Source organism: Pistacia vera, unplaced genomic scaffold (assembly GCF_008641045.1).
Source record: "Pistacia vera cultivar Batoury unplaced genomic scaffold, PisVer_v2 Contig348, whole genome shotgun sequence".
Taxonomy (NCBI): Eukaryota; Viridiplantae; Streptophyta; class Magnoliopsida; order Sapindales; family Anacardiaceae; genus Pistacia; species Pistacia vera.
The window spans coordinates 64784-87208 of record NW_022196166.1 but is presented as its reverse complement, the minus strand read 5'-3'; the positions used below and the strand labels follow the sequence as shown (position 1 = coordinate 87208).

General features: G+C 32.4%; 2 protein-coding genes across 2 annotated transcripts; both read left to right on the top strand.

Moving 5' to 3' along the window:
• Nucleotides 1-378: 378 nt before the first annotated feature.
• LOC116139206 (LOB domain-containing protein 11-like) lies at nucleotides 379-2294 on the top strand. The gene is made up of 2 exons (XM_031424886.1): nucleotides 379-681; nucleotides 1548-2294. The coding sequence occupies exons 1-2, from the start codon at nucleotides 424-426 to the stop codon at nucleotides 1893-1895; spliced, it is 606 nt and encodes a 201-aa protein (XP_031280746.1). The 5' UTR covers nucleotides 379-423; the 3' UTR covers nucleotides 1896-2294.
• Nucleotides 2295-15689: 13395 nt separating this feature from the next.
• Nucleotides 15690-19949, top strand: LOC116139207. The gene is made up of 3 exons (XM_031424887.1): nucleotides 15690-16568; nucleotides 17786-18558; nucleotides 19486-19949. Exons 1-3 carry the CDS (start codon nucleotides 15831-15833, stop codon nucleotides 19667-19669), a joined length of 1695 nt encoding a protein of 564 aa, XP_031280747.1. The 5' UTR covers nucleotides 15690-15830; the 3' UTR covers nucleotides 19670-19949.
• The last annotated feature ends 2476 nt before the right edge of the window (nucleotides 19950-22425 follow it).

Here is a 22425-nt window from a genome sequence, read left to right as displayed (position 1 = left end):
AATTACCTCGAATGATAATACGTTAAGATACATGTGGTTATATTAAGATACATGTGGTTATATTATTGGACAGTTTCAAAGTAGAAGAAAAATAAAATATACGGCCAAAAAAATAAATGCATTTCAAAGTAGAAGATTTTTCTCACGATAAAATCCAAAAAAGCAAAACCTAACGGAACTAAAGAAAATATTGAACACTCCAGCAGCCACGCAACCTTAACCATAACCATTTTCAACTCTTGATGACGTTACTTTTTATCTTTCTGACGTTCCCCTTTTCTTCTCTTTTCTCTATATATACTGCTTCCCCCTTTCTTAAAACACCACCCAACTCTACTCTTTCGCGCTCTCTCTCTCTCTCGCTTTCTCTTTTCTCTCTCTCTACATCTAATCTTAATTAAAGAAAAAAAAAGAAGAGAAAGCATGGAGGGTATTGAGACTGCAACAAACTCTAGTGCTGGTTCATCTTCTCCTTCATCATCTTCACCTGCACCTTCTCCTCCTACTCCTTCTCAAAACAACCCACCTGTGGTTATTAGCCCTTGTGCTGCATGCAAAATTCTTAGACGAAGATGTGCTGATAAATGTGTTTTAGCACCTTATTTCCCCCCTACTGAACCCACAAAGTTTACCATTGCTCATCGAGTTTTTGGCGCCAGCAATATCATCAAGTTTCTGCAGGTACTTAATTAATTACATGAGATTCACAAAATAATCTCAACAAGTATTAGCTTCCTGTTCTCAAGTTTTGACTAGTTCAAATATGTTCATTAATAAACATATATATCTCGTATTAGTTATTCTTTCTTATCACAAACTAACTTTTTCATCTTAAAAAATTAAACAAGTGTCATTGTCTTTTATCTAATCGTTGAAAAAACTATATAGTGGAGTCTTAAATTAAAGTATAAATCTATGAGAAACCCAACTGATAAAAAATTGAAAGGTCAAGTTGATTCTGAAAAGACTAGGGAGCAATAACATGCAAAGTGTTAGATAAACGTGGGGTCGGGTTGTATAGCACTCACTGATCAAGTGGACTACAAAGATCGATAGTGCTGGAATCAGAAAACTTATCAGAATTATTATCCAAGATATGGGCATGGGGGATGTGAAATGAGAGAGGTGCCGTGGGTTGCTGGCTAATTAAGAAAAGAAAAAGACCAGTTTAAATGCATAGGCATCTCAGACCGCTCGTTGCTAGTTCTAGCATGCTTTGTTTTGTTTTGCTTTCATTTCAGTTGAATTTTGAATAAGTATGATAGATTTCGGAATTCAGAAACGTTAAGTGTTCACACAGTGGAAACATATCATGTTCCTGAAAGTCCACAATCAAACAAAACCCCTACTTTGTCAAGATTATTGAATATCTTCTGCTACTACTGTCAATTTTAGATATGAGGATAAACGTGGAGCCTACTGATCATCGTCATGTGATCAAACTGATCTTCTCTTGCTAGTTTGGGTTCATTAGGATTCTTTTATCCTGTCTTTTTCATATTTTCTTCAGTCAAATTCCTTAATGAGATTTTCTTGATATTTTTCAGGAACTTCCAGAGTCTCAAAGGGCCGATGCCGTCAGCAGCATGGTTTATGAAGCCAGTGCGAGAATTCGGGACCCTGTTTACGGGTGTGCGGGGGCGATTTGTCAGCTTCAGAAACAAGTTAGTGAGCTCCAGGCTCAACTGGCTAAAGCACAAGCTGAACTTGTCAACATGCAATGCCAACAAACGAATCTTGTAGCTTTACTCTGCGTGGAAATGGCGAAATCCGAACCACAGCCCAATTCTCCACAATCGGTCGACAACTTCATTACAAGCCCGGAAAGCTCCCAGGGCAATCCATGCTTCCTTGACGAAAACTTAGCAGCACTGTGGGAGCCTCTCTGGACATGAACCAATATTATTATTATTATTTGTTATATACTGTATTTAGATTATCAATCCTTCCATGAAAAATTCTCCTAACTCATTTGAGAAGGAGATGAAGTTGAAGGAAAACTAGCTAGCTAGATATATATTAATAAATTTGACTTAATCTGTAGGGAATATATGAAATTATATTATGTAATATGTGTGGAGAGAATTTGGAGGAAAAATAATATATATTGTAAAATAGGATCTAGTTAATCTCTTTGTTTAAAGCTAGGCCTAGGGCGAAGTAGATTAATGTTATTGGTCATTTTCCTCCAAGAAAATATGCTGTTGTTTGGAGAGAAAGCGGTTTCTATTTTTAATTATTAAAGTCCATTTGTAAGGTTAATTATTATTGAATCTGAAACTACTTTTTGGTCACCTACTATCATTACTTGCAATTGATCCTTGTCAATTGGACTTTTGACCATCTCTTCCTTTCTCAATCTTTAATTAACAGTGCCTACTTAATCAATGTGTCACCTCGCAGTAATTGAGCAATACTTGATTAATGCACCCGTAACTAATTTTAGTATTTAATTTCTTAATCAGAGGATTAGCTCATCAGTAATATCATCTTATATTACTTACATTACTATATTGGGTTATCTAGTAATATCATTTTACTTCAACCAAATTATCTAAGATCACAATAGATCTTGCCACCGCTATCAGTAATATATTTGGTCGAAAACAGTTTGAATAAATCTGATTAAAAACGGCTAGATTAACACACGATCGCCTAGTTTTATTCTGACAAATATAATCTTGGATTAATTAATTATCATAGTTTTATTTTTAATTTCTCTATTAATATATTATATTGGTTTTTATGCAATCGTGGATTAACTTTTTACCTTGATTACATAAGTCGTACTAATCAGTCATCAATCTTTTGTCATTTCTACAGAGAAAAAAGAGTTGATTAATTAAGTGACCCACACTTGAAAAGCTAAATTCTACGTGGAATATAAATTGAGATAATTTACGGCATAAACATTGCACGTGTTCATGTTGATCTTTTATAAAACCTTCTCTGGAAGTGATGATGACAAATGTCTCCCCCCTTATCTTGAACGCGTTTTCCGTTTTTTTTTTTGAGGAGGGTAATAAAATTCAAGTCATCTGCAAGGCACGTGACTTGAAAGTTTATATTAAGAGACAAAATCTCCATCGCTCACCCAACAAACAAAGCCATGATTTTCTATGCTTGGAAAGGGGAACATAAATTGTGTTCTTTTTGACTCAAATTTCTACCTATAAGGAATCATATTAACCAAACCCCATTATTATATTATTTCTTAAGTCAATATTAATAACTTGATTTGAAGTTTGGCGTTGATAATGATACCAAATATATACATATTCTTCTACATAATAACTTAACTATTTCTGGTAATTATTATTAAAGGAATTAATCAAATAATAAATGCTTCTACATTATCTATGATCTAACATCAAATGAGGTAAAGCATACGTCTTCACATGGAGAAACCATAGTATAAAATGCAGTAGTCCATGGAAAAAGGAATAAATAAACCATACTATATATATATATGCCTTCTTCCACTTATTTTGTACATGAGACACGAGATAGTATTGTATAAATATCCCTTTGTTTTCCCCCAAGATATTGGCGGATTAGGTGGCATAGTATAATGACTTTAAAAAAAAAAAAGGAAATAGTAAATGTGTAGAAAAATGTTAGAATTAAAGGAGAGGTGCATGTGAAATAGACGTGGCAGTAAGAACATTATTGCCATTGGTTACAAGACTAGGAAGCAGAGTGGAGCTTTCAGAAGTGATTTAAAATGGTTGACTCCTTTTGGTGGAGGAGGTGATGAAATGATGACAGTTTTGATAAAATGATGCATGCCGTCTCAGTGTATGTGTTCATATTCCTCTACATGGATTTAAAGAGAGGAAGACAAACTAAATTATATGGAAGGTGATAATTTTGATCAAAATATGAGATTAAATGGGGCCATAAATGCACGTATTATTGGGACATTTTGTTTTCAGATTGGCTTCCTCGTTATATCAAGGTTTTTCCTTTATTATTATTTTGAAGAATAGCAATTTTTTCAATAAAAGAATTTGAAACTTAATTGTTTGTGCTTGAATAGTGCATAATTTCAATGATCAAACAGTAAAAATAATATAAAAATATTAATTTATTTACTATTTGAAACACTTTTGACTTATAAAGAGTACAACTCTCTTGTGGAAAATATACCTAACTTATTGAACCAAAAGGCCAACCATAATCTGCAAAATTCTAATACGATATAGTACTTGATTGACCAAATTTAATTATTAAAAAAATAAGTGATCACTGTAATAATTTCACTAGTATTACTGATGTGATTTGATCGTTTTATATACGTTTTTCATGTTTGGTACAAGTCCATACGCTATTATTTTAGATTTATTACTTGTATTTTTTTCATATTTTTTTTTTTTTTTTGGCCTTTTTATAGAGTTATAATTTAAACATATACATTAAACTTGATTACAGGTTCTCATGACCTTTTTTCTCTGAACAAGATATATATCACAAGCTTTGTCTAAATTAATTAATTAATTAAAATATATATACCATAAGTTCCACATTCTGCCAAATAATTACAACACATAACATGCATGGAACAGCCTATATTATGATAGTCATCCCCCACATTAATTTCTTTTCCTAAATGATTAATCATAGGAATTGAAAATTATATCGATGGCTACAGAAGCCAAATATATGTATCATTAACCACCGCTAGATGATCTAATGATAAAAGAGCAAAGGGGTTCAACATGAGTTTCCGAATTCGAATCCTCCCAGACACTAATAGAGGTGATCATTGAGGGGATTTACTCAACTGTTCACTTCAGGACCCGAAGGATTAGTTGAGATGCGTACAAACTATTTCGGACATTTTCGATAAAAAAAAAAAAAAGATATGTATCATTCATATGTACAAGTTTTGTGATCTTCTTATAAATGATGAAGCTGTACATCTTAGTACAGTACAATCCGTTAGTCAAGATTAGCAATAGGTGCTAATCTCAGTAGTAATAGATTTGAAGAACGTACTATTGGCCATTAGGGCGTTAGGTTAAACTTAAAATAAGAGGTTACCACTTACCTAACCTAAATAATTTAATTTAATTTCTAGATTAATATAGTATCAAGATAGGACTAGATGATGGAAACCCATGATTAGATAAGTATAAATGAATGAACAAGACAATTACTCATTATTTCTAGCTTAATTAATTAACAAGTAATCTTAATTGTTCCCTTAATTATTGTCTATATAGTGCAGTTTGAAAAATATCTAACCTAAATCGCAACTACGATAAGACGCTGTAAAAAGTGTCAAAATTAAATAAAACTTTTCTACTGTAGATTCAAGGAATTTAATAGATCTGATTCCCGTTAATTTCAGTCTGAAATCTCTCTTTTTCACCATTGTTGACCAAATGACAATGGAGTCATTGTTGAAGGAATGTGATTTGATTTCTCATAAATGTTTTTGTCTGTCGAATTTAAATCACGAAAACTTATTTTAGAGGTTTCTTTTCAATGAGAAAGCAAGACATTGTTTTTGAAAAGTAAAGAAAACGAAAAGTTGGAAACACTCTTTAATGCTCTTTTAATCTCAGGCTGCACCATTAATTTTAATGCTTTTTGTTAGAATTTGCCGCGGAATCGTACAAAACCATTTGCTCATAAATTAAATAAAAATTTATTGTAACGCGGTCTTCTGATGTTTAATTCTTGTTTTCTCACTGCAACCAACGGGATCAGTCATCGGAAACAATATATATATATTGCTTTTCCAAGCTTTAATTGGCAGTCGTTGGCAGCCCCATTTATGTGACAGGGTCTCTAAAGTTGACGAAGTGGGTTCTGCTTTTATATTTATATGATGAACAAAGCACAAAGTCATGAGTTTGTGCATTAACTAATGAAACTCATTGAATTCTGATTGATGGAATCCTGTTTTTACTGAAATAAAACAAGATATGTATGTGAAAGGATGACTATAAGCAGATTAAAAGATAGTTGATTACGTAATTTTCAGTTTTTTATGGCATACTTTTATTATATTGTTTTGGGTCCATAACTGGGATCGATATGTTTGAGGTCTAAGTTTCAGTAAATAGATCAACTGAAAAATATTAGAAACTAATGATTCGTTAATCATGTTCTTTAATATGCAAGTCAAATAATTTAAAAAAAAAAAAAAAAAAATTGTTCCATCCCTTGGGCTTTTGGCTTTGCGTGTGGAGTCTTTGCCTTTTGTGGTTCGAGGGGAGGTGGTTGTTGTAATTTTGTCGTCTATTTAGACATTGTCTTTTAACTCTCTTGGTTTTGTTCCTAGCCCCTGGTATGTCCTGAGATAAAAAAAGCTTTTTGTATATTTATATAATCTTGTAACTATTTTTTGTGGGTACCTACAAAAGGGAAAAAAAAAAAAAAAAAAAAACAAATTTGTAAGTGAATCTATAAGAGCGTCTCTAAATGACTTTTTATATGACCCAAATTATTTATTATAAAGAGTTTATTCATAAAAACAAAAATTCAACAAACTCTTTATCTTTAAAATATAAATTAGAGAGTGAGTTTAACTTTTTACATTTAGAGAGTCCAATTTCACTTTCTATCATAATTTTAATTAATAAACTATAAGTTCTTATGTATTTTATTTATTAATCATCTCTCCCATTAAGTTTTTTTCTTAAAAATAAAAAATATCTTTATTAAATTTAAAGAGTCTATTAGATTTGAATAAAAATTATGTTTTTTATATTTAAAAATTAATCAAAATACTTTTTATTTATATAAAAGATACTCTAAAAAATAAAGAGCATTATTAAAGATGCTCTAAATATGACCCGAACTTTCAGAGGGAGCAAAAACTTTGAATTATCACCGTCATAGCTAAGGCTATAGTCAATCTTCATTTGTTGAGTTTTTGTTTTATCTTGCGGCGGCCGCAACCATGGTCTAAACAAAATCAGCCGACATCCATGGCTGTAACTGCTTTTTTTTTTTTCTTTTTTTTCTTTTTTTTGTGGTAATTTCAAGTCTGGGCTTTTGCATTTGAATGTAAAACAAATAGGAAGAGCTTTTTGTGTATTTACATAACCTTGTATAGGCTATTTTTTGTGGGTACTAACCCAAAAGAAAAGTTTACTTACAAAGAAAAAAAAAAAAAAAATGTAAGTATGAATCCATAAATAAGACCAGAGCGTTCCAGAGGGAGCAAAAACTTTAAATTATCATCCTTATAGTCAATCTACATTTGTTGAGTTTTTGTTTTATCTTGCGGCGGGCGCCGCCATGGTCTAATCTAAATCAGCCGCCATCCATGGCCGTGACTGTTTATTTTTTTGTGGTAATTTCAAGTCTTTGCTATTGCATTTGAATGTAAAACAAATAAAGTTGGCCATGCAATTTGGACGATTCGTTGTAGAATTATCAAAATAACATTATGGTAAATCAATTAGCAATTAATTAATATTTTCAAGGAGACTAATCAAGAGGATATGCATCAAAGTTGGCTAGCTGTTTTGCCTTATATAATGACTAAAGGTTTGTATAAAATGCTTTTTTCTAACCATGCATGCATGGACTTCTTCATTTTGGATTAGTTTTTTGTACGACGTCTAGAACCATTGAAGAATTTTCCCTAGTCAAACTGCTTTGGAAAACAGCTTCAACTGTTGAAATTTACAAGTAAAATATAAATGCATGTTTAAAACATTAGTGTATATCAAAGTTCAAATTACTTTGAATTTTAAATATCGACCTCTAACAGATACGTATTATAAAGTCTGTATACAATAGAATATATTAGAGTCTTATGGGTTATGGCCATTGCCTTTTTTTTTTTTTTTTTTGGTTAAATAGTATTTATAAAATACTGCAAGGGGCATCTATAAAATATGATTTTTTACACTCGTACAGTTAACATCAATGTTTAGAAAACTGGATCGGGTCTTGACCCAATCAAGGGCCTTGTTCACGATTTGACCGGTTTAATCGATTGCTTGGATCAGTGACAGCAATAAATAAGATTTTAAAATTTCCAAATTAGTCCTTTAAATTTTAGTATGTTACAAAAATACTCCTAAACAATTTTAAGTAGTCCCTAAAAATTAATATATTTCAAAAAAACCCAAAAATTTATCAATTAGTCCCTAAAGGTTTTGAAATAGAGAAATGCTAATGTACAAAGAGTCTTTGTACAAAGTGATGTGATAACTGCCACACCACTAGTTTGTGAAAAGAAAGAGAAGATTGATGTGAAACTAGTGGTGTGGCAATTGCCACATCACTTTGTACAAAAATTCTTTATAAGAATCTTTGTACCTCTAGCATTTCCCTTTGAGATATTTAAAACACCCTTAGAAAATTACAATTAACCCCTATAGGTTTAAAATATAACAAAAATCCCCTAAAATCTGAACCGGACCGGAGAGGTTGTCGGTTCCGATCCAACCGATCAGGTCCAGTTTTCAGAACATTGGTTAAAATATATTTAACAGAAGAGATCAAGAGAATATATTAAATGTGGTTTGATTTGACCAAATGACAAAACTTTATTTACTCTTGGTTGTGCTGATCATTAATCTTTGGATTAGTTCATGAATTTATTTGAACAATTTATTTATAAAAACCAGTAAAAGAATTCTAGAATTTTCTAGAAATATATGAATTATTTTTTTATTTAGTCGGTAAGCAATGAAAAAGTCATACTAATTTTTGCTGAAAAAAGGAGGAGAAATTTAGGGTAGAAAACATGAAAAATATTTATATGCATGTGATGCCTGAATTTTTTTTCTACAAAATTCAACCAGGAAACCTAACAGTAAGCGAATTTTCAAAATAGTCAACCAGTCTAAGCAAAGTTGCCACGTGGTTTATAGTTTTATAATAATAAACAGTTTGGTTGGTGATAAGCGTTAGAAAAGAAGCACATGCAGACACAGAACTGAACTGACATCCCATGATTTTTATATTTACAAATCACAACCACCATGTTTGTCATTACCTGACTAACCAAGTAATTCCCCACTTAATTAAAAATGACTTTTAAAATAACAATATTAAAATGATTTTATTTTAAGGATTATATTTAAATTATGGGCTCATTGGTTCTACGTTTGGCTATCAAAGACCTTCAGGATATAACCCTTATAGCTCTGTTTTTGGGCCTGAAATTAATACTTGGACGGTCCAAACAAAACTGCAATTCTGTTTTCCTCCAAATGAAATGACATTTAACAGTTTGAGAATAATCGTGTAGAATCGTTTAGTGTAAAATGCATTTGCTGATTTATGCAATTTTTCTTAGGGTCCTGTAAAAAGAACATAACATAAAAGTTAAAATGAGAGTGTCACAGAATTGCCCAGAAACTGCAGGACAAATAAACCCTAGCAAGTATAATAATTGATATTAATACAAAATTTTGGTCAATCTAATTGTCATTGTGTGTCATATAAAAAATAAAATTATAACAGGTGATTTAATAGTCCTATAAATACTAAATCTATGATATAAATTGTATAAGAATCATATTATAATTTAATTTGATGATTGACTTGTAATAAATAAATTAAGTGATCTAAAGTAATATTATACTCATGCTAATCATATTAAAATGCCTATTCTTGAAGCATTTAATTTTTAATAATCATTTGGGCTTTACATTACAAGAACCTGTTATTGGATAATTGAAAAACACCACTCTACTGAGTTTTCTAAAATAGATGCTTAAGGGCGTAAATAGAGCTTTAATCGGGTCAGCCCAACTCAAGTTCAATATTGTGGGCTTAGGCAAAGAGTTTACTTTTGTAAGATTGTTAATACCCTGTAAACTCAGCTGGTTTTGTTTCATTATTTCACCACTATCCTATCCTTATTCCAAATACAAATGCTTGTTTGTTTTCCTATTTTCAAAATCATATCCTAAATTAAGAAATTTTTTAAATCCTTTAGATTTGTTAATTAACAAAAACACCCCCAACAAAAAATTATAAATTAACAAAAATACCCCCACCCACCCATAGTTGCCAGATTCCGACAACCACCATCGGTGATGGCCGAAATCTATGACAACGGTGCACTACTCGCCGATAATGCATCGATTTGGCCTTTTCCGACCAGATTCTGAGGGGATATGACCAGAAAAGGCTAGATCTGACGGCCAAAAGATGGTCGTTGTTAAGTTGGTCATCGTTGACGATCAATGATGGCCATATCTTTGGTCGTGGCTGACGGCCAAATCTGGCCGGAAGAGGCTAGATCGGCCCACGAATGGCCAGATCCAACCAGTCATGCACCGTAATGCTAAATTCTGACTAGATTCGATGGTGGTGACCGGAATCTGACAACTGTGGGTGGGTGGGGGTGTTTTTGTCATTTTATAACAAATTTATATATTGGAGTGTTTAGTTAAATTAGCAAACCAAGGGATTTTTTTTTTTTTTATTTTTATAAATTCTACCTCGTAATAATCACCCAACTCTACTTATCGATAACCTTTCAAAATTACTACTCAGAATACTAAAACAAACACCACAAACTCGCTTAAAGGATAAAATTGTAAAAAATAAATGTTACATAACATTAAAAGAAATTAATTCTCTCATTTATTTTATAAGTCACTCATCCCAGAAGATATCTTAAAACTTCAACATCATATAGAAAATGAAAGGGGAAATTTTGAGATTTTTTCTTTTTCTCTTTAAGAAGGATAGCACTATTATTATCAGAATATAATTCATTGTAAAAGTTTGTAATTAAACTACTGGTCATGAAGAAAAATAATCTCCTAATTTATTTTAGAAAAACTGTACCCCTTGGATGATAATTATGAAAAGAAATTCAAAATTTTCCCTTTTTCTTTATTTTCCTACGAAGTAATTTTTTTTTTTTTTGGGTATGCATCTTATAATTTTAAAATTCAAGAGCTTATACAATTTGAGTTTCATTCTAAAATTTTGAGGATTTTTTTTTTTCTTCTTAAATGGAAAGAATATTGTGAACGTTAATTTATCGTATGAAATTGATTTTGTACCATTTACATTTTACATGGATTAACATAAACCAAACCAACAATAGTGATATATTTTTTGAAAAAAGATGGGATCAAGATTCAAGAAGTCCCGGAATTATATAAGTAACCAAATGGAAAGCTCGCGCGTTACACATGTATGTTTGTTATATATATTTTTTACATTATTATTAGGTTTTTTATGTTTTAAGTAATGTTTTAAAACCCGGCCCGATCCGGCCGGTTCAACCGAGACCCGGCCACTAAGCCGGGCCAGATTAGCATAAAACCCGGATTATATAATTCACCTGGTATGACCCACGGTTGACCGGAGATGCTGTAGCAACCCGCTAGTCCAATCGGTTTTGGAAAAAAACCGGGTCAACTCTAACCCCCTCCTAAATGTGATTTTATTTTTTTACATTTTTCCTCAGTTTTTCATTCTTTCAAGCCCTAACCCATATTTGCCCTCTTCCATTAGTCTATTTCTAAATTTCTTCATCGATTTTTCGTTTCTATCTCTTAATTTTTTCATTTCCACTTCAACGGCAGCTTTGTTTCATCTTCGTTATCTTCATTTTATCTCATCTTCGATGACAGTTACTTTCAGGAGTGATTCTCTCTCCCATAGAAGATGATTGTTCAAGTCAAACAAACAACACACATCAAAAAAAAAAAAAAAAACACAAGAACAAGAAAAAGAGCAAATACCCAGATAAGAAAGCATGAAAAAGGAGAAGAAAAAGACTTACTTGGGCGATGAAGAGAGAAATGGTGTTATTGTGAGAGTCTTGTCATCTCTCTGGCTCTCTTTCTTTGTTTCTTGGGGTGTTGTGGAAGTGTGTAGAGAAAGCTTAGGATACATTTTTCTTTTTACTTTTTTTTTTGTTTGTGATTTTTCGAGAAATTCTTTTTGGGTGTCATCATGCTGACATGCGAAAGTGTGTAGAGAAAGCTAGCCTTTTTTTAGTCTTTGAAATTTTTTTTTTGGGGGGTCATCATGCTGATGTCAGCATAATGATATCACCAGTTGAACCAACTAGTTAAACCGGTCGACCCGAGACCCGGTTACTTTATCGGGTTTCACCCCTGGTCGGTTTTAAAAACATTGGTTTTAAGTATATAATTTCTGTATTGAAGTTAATTTTATATTGAATTGATAATTAAAATATCCATAAATTTAACTCAAAGTCTATATCATCATGGTTTTTCTCAAATATGTTACAATTTTACATTTGCACAAAAGTTTAAAACTTTGTCAAGAAAAACAAAAAAAATTACAGGATAATCCATTGGGTATTATAGATAAGTCTATAAATCAATCAGAGAAAGAGAAATCTTGCTGAAAAATGTGAACTTTTAAGCAATAGACCTACAAAGCCAAAGGAAAAAATTGATTTTGATTGCTGGGAAGAGAAAATGAATTGTTTTTATTATTATTATTTTATAAATAAAAAGAAATTAAGAATTTTGGGAAGATTATTCACATGGAAAGCAACAACAACTCCAGCAGTATAATCTGAAGACAACTTAATTGAAGCATTGAAGAAGTCGTGAAGATAAAAGTCTTGTGACACAAATTTATTTGCTGCAATTAGAATTGACCATCACATATAGCAAAAAAAACATTTGATGATATCATCCTAAAGAAATATGATAATTGTAAAACCCACAAAACCCACAAATCAAACAAAAAAATCAATAAAAAAATCAACAAAAAGAGATAGAACAAATACAGTTAAAACTACATATTAATATTTGTTTTCTTTTGTCATCACTAAAATTGAATTTGTTTTATGTGTGTGATCATAAAATAAATGGTTTGGCACTAGGTCTATAGTTATCAAAACAATACTTCAAATTAAAGCCCTGACTTTCTAGTTTACAAAGATTCAAACCGCTCATCAATTGGAGTTTTATTGAGCAAGTTATGGTCAATTTACTATTAACTGTTCAGTGAAAATCGAGAAACAGGAAAAACCGAAATGTGTGTGATGATAAAATAAATGGTTTGACAGTGGTGTTACAGTGATCCAAATTAAGCGTATAATATATCAAACTAAAGCCTTGTTTATCTAGTTTCTAAATATTTATACCTCTCATTAATTAGAGTTTTATTGAACAAGTTATGATTAATTTACTACTGACTGTTAAGTGGAAATTAAGAAAGAGGGAAAACTAAACTGTGTGTGATGATAAAAGGAATGGTTCGAAAATAGGGCTACAGTTATCAAAATTATGCGTATAATATATCAAATTAAATCCCTTTCTATCTAGTTTCTAAGGGTTCAAACCTCTCATCAATTGGATTTTTATTAAGCAAGTTATGATCAATTTATTATTGATTGTTTAGTGGAAACCGAAATATGTGTGATTATAAAAGGAATGGTTTGGAAGTAGGGCTACAATTGTCTAAATTAAGATTATAATATATCAAATTAAAGCCTTGTTCATCTACTTTTTGAATATTCAAACCTCTCATCAATTGATTTTTTTTTTGAGCAAGTTATGATTAATTTACTACTGACTATTTAGTGGGAACAGATATGTGTGTAATGATAAAAGGAATGGTTCGGCAGTGGGGCTACATTTATCCAAATTAAGCATATAATATATCAAATTAAAGTCATGTTTGTCTAGTTTCTAAGGTTTTAAACCTCTCCTCAATTAGAGTTTTATTGAGCAAATTATGGTCAATTTATTATTGACTGTTCAATGGAAACCAAAATGTGTGTGATGATAAAAAGAATGGTTTGGTAGTGGAGCTACAGTTGTCCAAATTAAGCATATAATATATCAAATTAAAGCTCTATCTGTCTAGTTTATAAGGGTTCAAACCTCTCATCAATTGGATTTTTATTATGCAAATAGTCAATTTACTACTGACTGTTCAGTGAAAACCGAAATGTGTGTGATGATAAAATGAATGGTTTACTAAAGCTACATGATTCGACATCAAACATTAGTTGATATGTGTTAAACAAATAAATTAGTTATATCAACCAACAACCTCTTTTCATGATATATGTATGTAACATAAAAAATATCAACAAAAAGAGATAGAATAATTACAATTAAAACTACATATCAATATTTGTTTTCCTTTAAGAATAGTAAGAGTGGTTTGACATATTACAAATGATATACTAAAGCTACATATTTCGGCATCAAACATCGGTTGATATTTGTTAAACAAATAAAATTAGTTATATTCAGCAACAATATATTTTCATGATTTATGTATATAACATAAAAAAATATCAGTAAAAAAAGATAGAATAATTACAATTAAAACTATTTATCAATATTTGTTTTCATTTCTCATCACTAAAATTGAATTCATTTTTATGGCAAAAATTCTCACTCGTTCATCCTGAAATTGTCAAATGATACCAATCCTTGTAGGTCATTATCACTTGATTTTCCTGAAACAGATGAAAATGAAGATGTAAAAGATGCGTAGAGAAATCAAATAGGACTATAACAATACAACAACGAAAAAATTCCAGCCAATTAAAAATGAGTAGAGAAATGAATACATTATTAGCACCAAAAGTTTAATAATAAACTGGAAAAACCAAAAGAAAACAATGACAAATAAGAAATAGAAATTACACACCTATCTTTCTTTAGATAAATTATATAGCAAACTATTACATAATGGACATATATATAGAGGATTCAAAGTAATTAATATTGTAACTGATACAATACATCTTTTCACATTTCACAAAAATTAATAATACACGTTATCATTTCATTAGTATTCACGCCTATCCATGCATGTATACTATTTCACAAAAAAAAAAAAAAAAAAAGCGCCACTTCACATTCACATATACAAAAGCAGTATAACCATAAAAATAATTACTGTGAATATGATTGTCAAAGGATACTACAAAACAATAAATGCATGTGAATTATCAGTATTTATCAGATTAAACAATAAACAAACAAATAACAATTTCAACCTTTAATATGAATGTTATTGTGAAAGATTTCTACAAAACATTGAATGTGAATGTGAGCAGTTTCTACAAAACAAATAACGATTTTAGCAGTTAATGTGAATGTAAATGTGAGAAATTAATACAGAATATTAATGTAAAACGTTTATATCTAAGAGCTTAATGTGTAGGGATTAAACATTTGGAATGCCCAATAAAATAAAATAATTAATTTATTAATATGTCATTAATTGAATAAAATTTGGGACACAAAGGTTAGTATTAATGAGAATGTGATATAGTTATATAGATATTTTAACTTATAATTTGAAATTAAATGGTTCATTTAACTTTTAATTACATTCACTTACCATCAACCAATCACATTCTAATATATTAATTATAAACACTTACAATAGCTCCTAAGATCCTATGTGGAATTCTAGGTAGAGTCTAAACGACGAGCAGGGTGAGCTTCAAGATTATATACATACATCAACAAACTTATTAACTATCAACCAATCATATTTTAACACATTAATTATAAACACTCACAATAATTATAGAGCTCTTAAGATCTTATATATGACATCTTCCGTGAAGTTCAAGTGACGATCAATTGAGAGCGTGGACTTTCGGATTATATAAATATAGATTAATGGAATTATTTTTTATAAAAGTAATTCTACTTTATAATATAAACGATTTATTAAGATAAAATATTTTATTTTTGTTCCTTTTATGTCCCGCCCCAACCCCGTAACTTTCGCAGCACGCCGAGCATCATTTTTTTCTTGTTTCCCCCTCGCTTTCTCAAGAATCACTTTCTTTACTAATTGACTCTCCACTTTCCTTCCCATCCAAACACTCCAATTACCCTTTGCACATCACTTTCCACTTCTTCAAATCAATGGCAACAGCCAAAGACGCGGACGACCTTCATTCTTTACTCGCCGAACAGCACGTGGAGCTCATGGCCGCTCAATCCCTAGAATCCGACCTCGATTATGCCTTCCGTCTCCAACTCGAAGAAGCAATCTCTGCTTCTCTCACTCTTGTCCCCTCCACCTCAGCCTCCACGTCGTCAGCACGGTCACCGCCACCGCCACCATCTCTACCACAACAACCTCTACACGATGTCGTTTCTCCTACCTTCGCCTCCCTCCAGTCCGAAGAACTTAAGAAGATGGAGCAAGAACTCGCCGATTACGAACAAGCGAAACTGGAGATACGTAAAACTAATGAAGCTATTCACCGTGCTGCTCACGATCAGAAATTCGCCATGGAACTCTCCAGGATGCCCGAGGAGGAGTGGCAACAGTGGGGCGATAATTTCGAGAAACCGTTCGGCGAAGGATGTTCAGGAAGTGGGGACGCACGTGATAATAACATATTTAGCCTTTATTTTAAGGGATTGGTGAGTGAAGAGAGGATTAACGAGAAGAAGGTTGTGTTGTGTGGGATTGGTATAGAGATATGCGATCCTTGTGGTCATTTGATATTCCCGTTTCAAAAACCGTTGATTGGTGGCGGTATGAACAAGAATGCTGCTGAGGCTAAGGCTTTGATTGAAGGACTTAATGTTGCTCTATCTTTAGAGCTTAAGCGTGTTCGGATTTACTGTGATTGTTATCCTTTGTATCAATATGTAAGTCATTCATTTCTTTCCTATTTAATTTCATTGCATTACAAAATTAATTAAATAATTGCTTCTGCAAAGAGAGAAAGAAAAGGAAAAAAGAAAGGAAGAAAACATGATAGTTGTGGCATGATTAAAGAATTTCTAATATACTTGTAGTTAGTCCTAATAATATAAAGAACCAACTTCTCTGGGTTTTGATGATAAGATTTAGAGTAGTCAAGAGTTTGGTGGTGTGGGTGAGACTACCGTTCATACTTCGTGGGGTTACTTGATAACTATTTGATTGTTTAAAGCTATAGTTTGGTGTGTTTTAAAGTGTGAGATAAAGCAATTCATTGAAAGATGAGTACATTTTAACAGCTATGAACAGCAGAAATTTTGTACCACTTTGTCTTAGACTGATGGGTAGCCGAGTTGGGACTAGAGTAGAGTTGAAAAGCAAGTATCAATCACACAACCTCCATCTAGTTGTTAGTGTTCTGCAATGTGATCAACAATTATTGTTACTTGCTAAAGAGATGATAACACTTGGCTAGGTATGGTAGCTGGATTTTCTTATTCTCATACTGCTTCCCCTTCCAGCGTGGTGTCGAAATTTCATCTTTGATTGTTTGGGATTATAATTCTCTTATCCAATTTGTTTTGAAGATTTTTTAAATTTAGCATTTTTTAATGTAAAAAAAATTATAAAAAAGAAGCATCTGATAACAATTTTTTTGAATTACTTTGTTAATGAAGAAGCTTCTCTGACGTGGATGGGTAACCTCTTTTTATCAATAAATTAAAATTGAAATAAGTACATATTTGTGCACCGTGATTGCCTTTTTGTAGGGCTTATTTTGAGCTTTGTAATTTTGATTTTATCAGTTTGTATATTCTATCTAGTCAACTGATTAGGGTATTATGATAAGTTAGCTGATGTTAATATTCTCATGATACTGTGGAATGTATTTTGTTAAACTCCTGGATGTTTCTGTTTTTGTCTTTGATTATATAATTCTTGAGTTTGTATGTTTAATCATTCTATTGATAATGAAGATTCCACAAAAAAGATTGCGATCTGTAATTAGACATATATCTAATAGTTTTTCAAAGTTCTTTGGGATTTTGTTTATTATTACCTCATAATATAGTTATTGTTATTAGTTTTAGAATTGTAGCGCTACATTTTGCTTTGAATTACCCTAAGATAGATGTTGTTAGCATTTCATTTTGCAGTGCAGGTTACAGGAAGATGGACATCAAAGCAACGGAAGGTTGCTGCGTTAGTCAATCAGGTGTCCCTTCTTCAAACAAAATTTAGTTACTGCAGCACCTTTTTTGTGGCACGTAATGCTATGACGGGTGTCTTCAAACTTGCAAGAGCTGCGATAGATTCTCAAATCACAAGGCCTGTGGATTCGAGCAGTGGCAAAACTGTAAATGAAACATGTGTTATCTGTTTGGAAGATACTGATGTTGGTCATATGTTTTCCATTGAAGGATGCTTGCATCGCTACTGTTTTTCTTGTATGAAACAGCATGTGGAAGCAAAGTTGCGTTATGGGATGTTGCCTAAATGTCCTCATGAAGGTTGTAAATCTGAACTTAAAGTCGATAGCTGTAGAGAATTCTTGACACCTAAGTTAGTTGAAATACTGAATCAACGTATAAAAGAAGCCTCAATTCCTGCTACAGAGAAAGTTTATTGCCCAAATCCCAGGTGCTCGACATTAATGACAAAAAGTGAGGTTCAAAAATATGCTAAAAATGCCTTTCGTGGTTTTGATCTGTCTGGAGCTGCGAAATGTGTGCAATGTCATGGCCTTTTCTGCATAAATTGCAAGGTTCCTTGGCATATTAACATGACTTGCAATGTTTACAAAATGTTGAATCCTAACCCCCCAGTGGAGGATGTGAAGCTAAAGTCTCTTGCATCAAGGAATCTGTGGCGCCAATGTGTGAAGTGCAACCATATGATAGAACTTTCTGAAGGTTGTTACCACATGACGTGCAGGTACGTTATTTATACTTATTTGTTATCGATTATCATGTTGTTTAAGTAGAATTTATATGTGACCAAAATTGAAAGAGAAGGAAGCATACAAGGTGTAAAAGTTTCAAACTTCATGCATTAAGGTTAAGTTTACACAATCATAAATGTTAATTATCTTAACTAAGAGAAGAAAGTATAGTCTTTTTGCTTGTTGCATGATATAACTTGCAAACTTGCATGTTGCATATCACCAATATACATAACCCATAACCCCCAGGAATTTTCTCTCCCTTATTTTTCTTTTCAAATTCCTGTCGTAACTTAACATAAGGGAGATGAAATGGAAGAAATTGTTGTTTGTATACTTAGAGTTGGGTGGATAAGAGGAAAAAAGCTTGACTTCTATCTGATCGCTGCATAATTATTATTCTAAAGGGGAGTGTGAATGGGAATGTTGATTTTTATGAATCCTGGTCATTGAGGAACATGTTCATTAATAATTTTAGCTTAAATGAAGATGTCCAGTTTTGATTGAGAGCGTGGCAAGATCTATGTTTTTAGGATTCTTGTTACTTTCAATGAAGGCCAAATTTAATGTATGGAACAACAAAATCGTTAAGCAAGAATGCGTGATTAAGTTGGAACGGGTATGATTACCATTTACTTGGATGGAAGAGATGGTTCAAAATGGAGTTTAATGGCAAGAGGAACACATTTAGCCAAATATTATTTGGACTATATCTTGTGCAGAGTATGGCCAGTAGTAAAATAAAGTTTTTATATATCTGAGTGTCCTCAGACTTTATCAAGTAGCACGTCTACAACTTGGTTCTTGTTGTTAACTCTCCCATTTGATTGAAAGTTGTGAAATCAAGTTCTTTTATATCTTTTTGAGGTTTAATGTTACATTAAAAAAAATGTTTTGTCCAATTTGCTTTGATTTTGCAGATGCGGATATGAGTTTTGCTATAACTGTGGAGCGGAGTGGAAGAACAAAAGGGCAACTTGTTCTTGTCCTCTTTGGGATGAGGATAATATCTTGTACGATGACAGTGATGACGACTCTTATGAAGAAGAGGAAGATGAAGATGATGAGTCAGAGTACTTTGAATCTGATACAGAGTTGTATTGAAACTATATACAGCAAATATGTCTCCTCTTCCTCTCCTGCGTCCTGATATCTCCATAAAATTTTTGGTACAAAATCTAAAGTGGTAGTAAATATGAAACTTTATGAACTATTTTTAACGTCTTAATATGAATAGTCTCTTTTCTTTTGTATTTTACATAGTCACTGAATTAGAAACAAGCCCTTTCTCTCAATTTGTGGATTGCTTCCGGTTTACGCGAAGTTAAAGAATCCATTTATTTTGGTTTTTGGGCCTTAGCAGAAAACCACAATTTCCGATGCTTACTTTTTGAGACACTGAGATGCTTCAGATTCATGGGTTTAAACCTTTCCTCTTCAAATTTACGATTGATAGTTAACAGTAACAATCATAATAATAGAATATGATTACGTGGTTTAATTATGGTTAAATAGTAACAAATACTATAATCAAATAGAAAATTGTAAGAAATCCATTCCTAGTCCTTAATGTACTTTAATTAATTTTTTGGGATTTTAAAACTATTGGTTAGGAATTAATCCTTTGAGATTTTAAACTAATAAAAGTTCTAGTGATTACCTTTATTAGTGTTTAGAGAGATCAATAATGTTATGGACACCGTGATTTTTGCATCGAAATATTGTACCGGTTTACGTGTAACACGCTTCTGATTTTTTTAACAATTTTTTTCTAGTGAACGGCCGTCTATCAAATTTGGACGGCCGTTCACTCACATGGACACCCGTCCATATTATATGAATAGGGGTGCATATACCAGGGACGGGCGTCCCCATTTAATAGACACTCCTCCATAAGTAAAATGGAATAAATTTTTTTTATAAAAATTAAAGACGACCGTTCATCCGTTATAGACGGTCATCCCTTCATTTTGGACGGACGTCCGCAATTAAGGGACGTCCGCCCTTAACCAAAATATGAAAATATAAAAAAAAAAAAAAAAAATTGGGGACGGCCTTTACGTTTGGACGGACGCCCGTCCATACTTTTAAAAAAAAAAAAGACACCTTCTTGCTCTTCTTCTTCTTCAAGCCAAGCCAAAACTGATCGCCTCTCCAGCCACTATTAATTTACTTTTCCAAATAATCATGATCCCTCTTTACACGCTACAAACTAAACCATAAAACCAATGCCAGTAACTCAACTAAAGCGAACATCACACTGAGAAGTCTACACATTCACAAAAAACAATTAAAAAGAACATCCAGATAAACAATGGATTTCAAAACAAAAACTAACTATCAAAACAATTTACTTTTCCAGAAGGGACTTCTGTGGCGAGGAGCTTTTGACCTGGGCACTGGAACACAAATCTAGCATTAACCTCCCATCCTCTACTTAGACGATGAAGGCTATGAGAGAGGTTCAGGCTTCTGCTTTGTCGCTGAAGAGTTAAAATTTGCAGCCACTCAATTCAGGCGCCTTCACAGTAGACAGGTTCAGCACATCTTCAGGTTCTACTCATAACAGTGGAGGACATGGGCCGCATGCTTCATCCAAGCTGCATGGCGCCGTTATTCCAAGAGAAAGAAAATGGAACATTTCCGAAAGGAAGAAGAAGAAGCAGTATCCATGTTTAAAATTTTTTTTTTTTTTTTTAGTATGGACCGTCCAAAAGTAATGGACGGCCGTCCATAACCGATGGACGACAGTCCCAAATGTTTATAAAAACTTTTTATTGTATTTTATTTATGGACGGACGTCCTTTAAATGGGAACGCCCGTCCCTTGTATATGGACGTCCATCCATATAATATGGACGGGCGTCCATGTGAGTGAACGGTCGTCCAAATTTGATGGACGACTGTTCACTAGAAAAAAATTGTTAAGAAAATCAGAAGCATGTTACACGTAGGCCGGTATAATATTTCGTCCATGTGAGTGAACGGTCGTCCAAATTTGATGGACGCCGTTCACTAGAAAAAAATTATTAAGAAAATCATAAACATATTACATGTAGATCGGTACAATATTTTGGTGTAAAAATCCCGGTATTCGTAGCATTATTGTTAGAGAGATTTGACCTTGGGAGTTCATTAAATTTCTTTTATCATTGAGCCACCTAATTGGGCGTTAGACATAGAAATTAGAAAATTTGTTACCACAGTTTACAAGTCTCTGATTAGTCTTGTTTATCTTATAGTGAGAATTGAGACACCAGCATTTCTTTCAATTATATCCATTAATAAAAAAATAAATTATTTTAATTAGTAAAAAAATAGTTTTAAAAGATTATGACATGGACTATTAAGAAAAGTAAGATGCTCTTAGAAAGTTACTTTACATATTTCTCTGAAAAGTTTACAAAAAAAAAAAAAAAAAAAAAAAAAAAAAGAAGCAATAAAACGCTAAAATCCACCACCGTTTCAAAAGCAAGCAAGCAAGCACCGAAGTGAATAAAGAAAGCATGAGCGGAACAGGAAGAAGTGAGTTGACGCGGCATGGAAAGCATCTCGAAACCGACAGGGATAGTATGGCGAAGATGCTGGTCTCCGACGAGGCTTGTCAAGGAGTTCTCTTCACTCCGCCGTGTCTTCGACGAAGTCAACTCCGCTCTCCAAACTAAGTTCAGCCGTCTCTTCTCCAACCGGTTTCTAATCTTCTTGTTTTTGTGCGTAGTTAACCTTCATTGTTATTGAATAGAACTATGCAGGAACCTGAACCGACAGATTGGGAATATTACAGAAAGGGAATCGGCTCCCGCTTAGTTGATATGTATAAAGAAGCATACGACAGTATGTCTCGTTACTCATATTATATTT

Bases quoted from the DNA above. Each gene is read 5' to 3' on its own strand.
- LOC116139206 (XM_031424886.1), top strand. From the start codon at position 424: ATGGAGGGTATTGAGACTGCAACAAACTCTAGTGCTGGTTCATCTTCT. The intron at 682-1,547 runs GTACTTAATTAA...GATATTTTTCAG, and splicing joins ATATCATCAAGTTTCTGCAG to GAACTTCCAGAGTCTCAAAG.
- LOC116139207 (XM_031424887.1), top strand. From the start codon at position 15,831: ATGGCAACAGCCAAAGACGCGGACGACCTTCATTCTTTACTCGCCGAA. The intron at 16,569-17,785 runs GTAAGTCATTCA...TTTGCAGTGCAG, and splicing joins GTTATCCTTTGTATCAATAT to GTTACAGGAAGATGGACATC. The intron at 18,559-19,485 runs GTACGTTATTTA...TTGATTTTGCAG, and splicing joins TGTTACCACATGACGTGCAG to ATGCGGATATGAGTTTTGCT.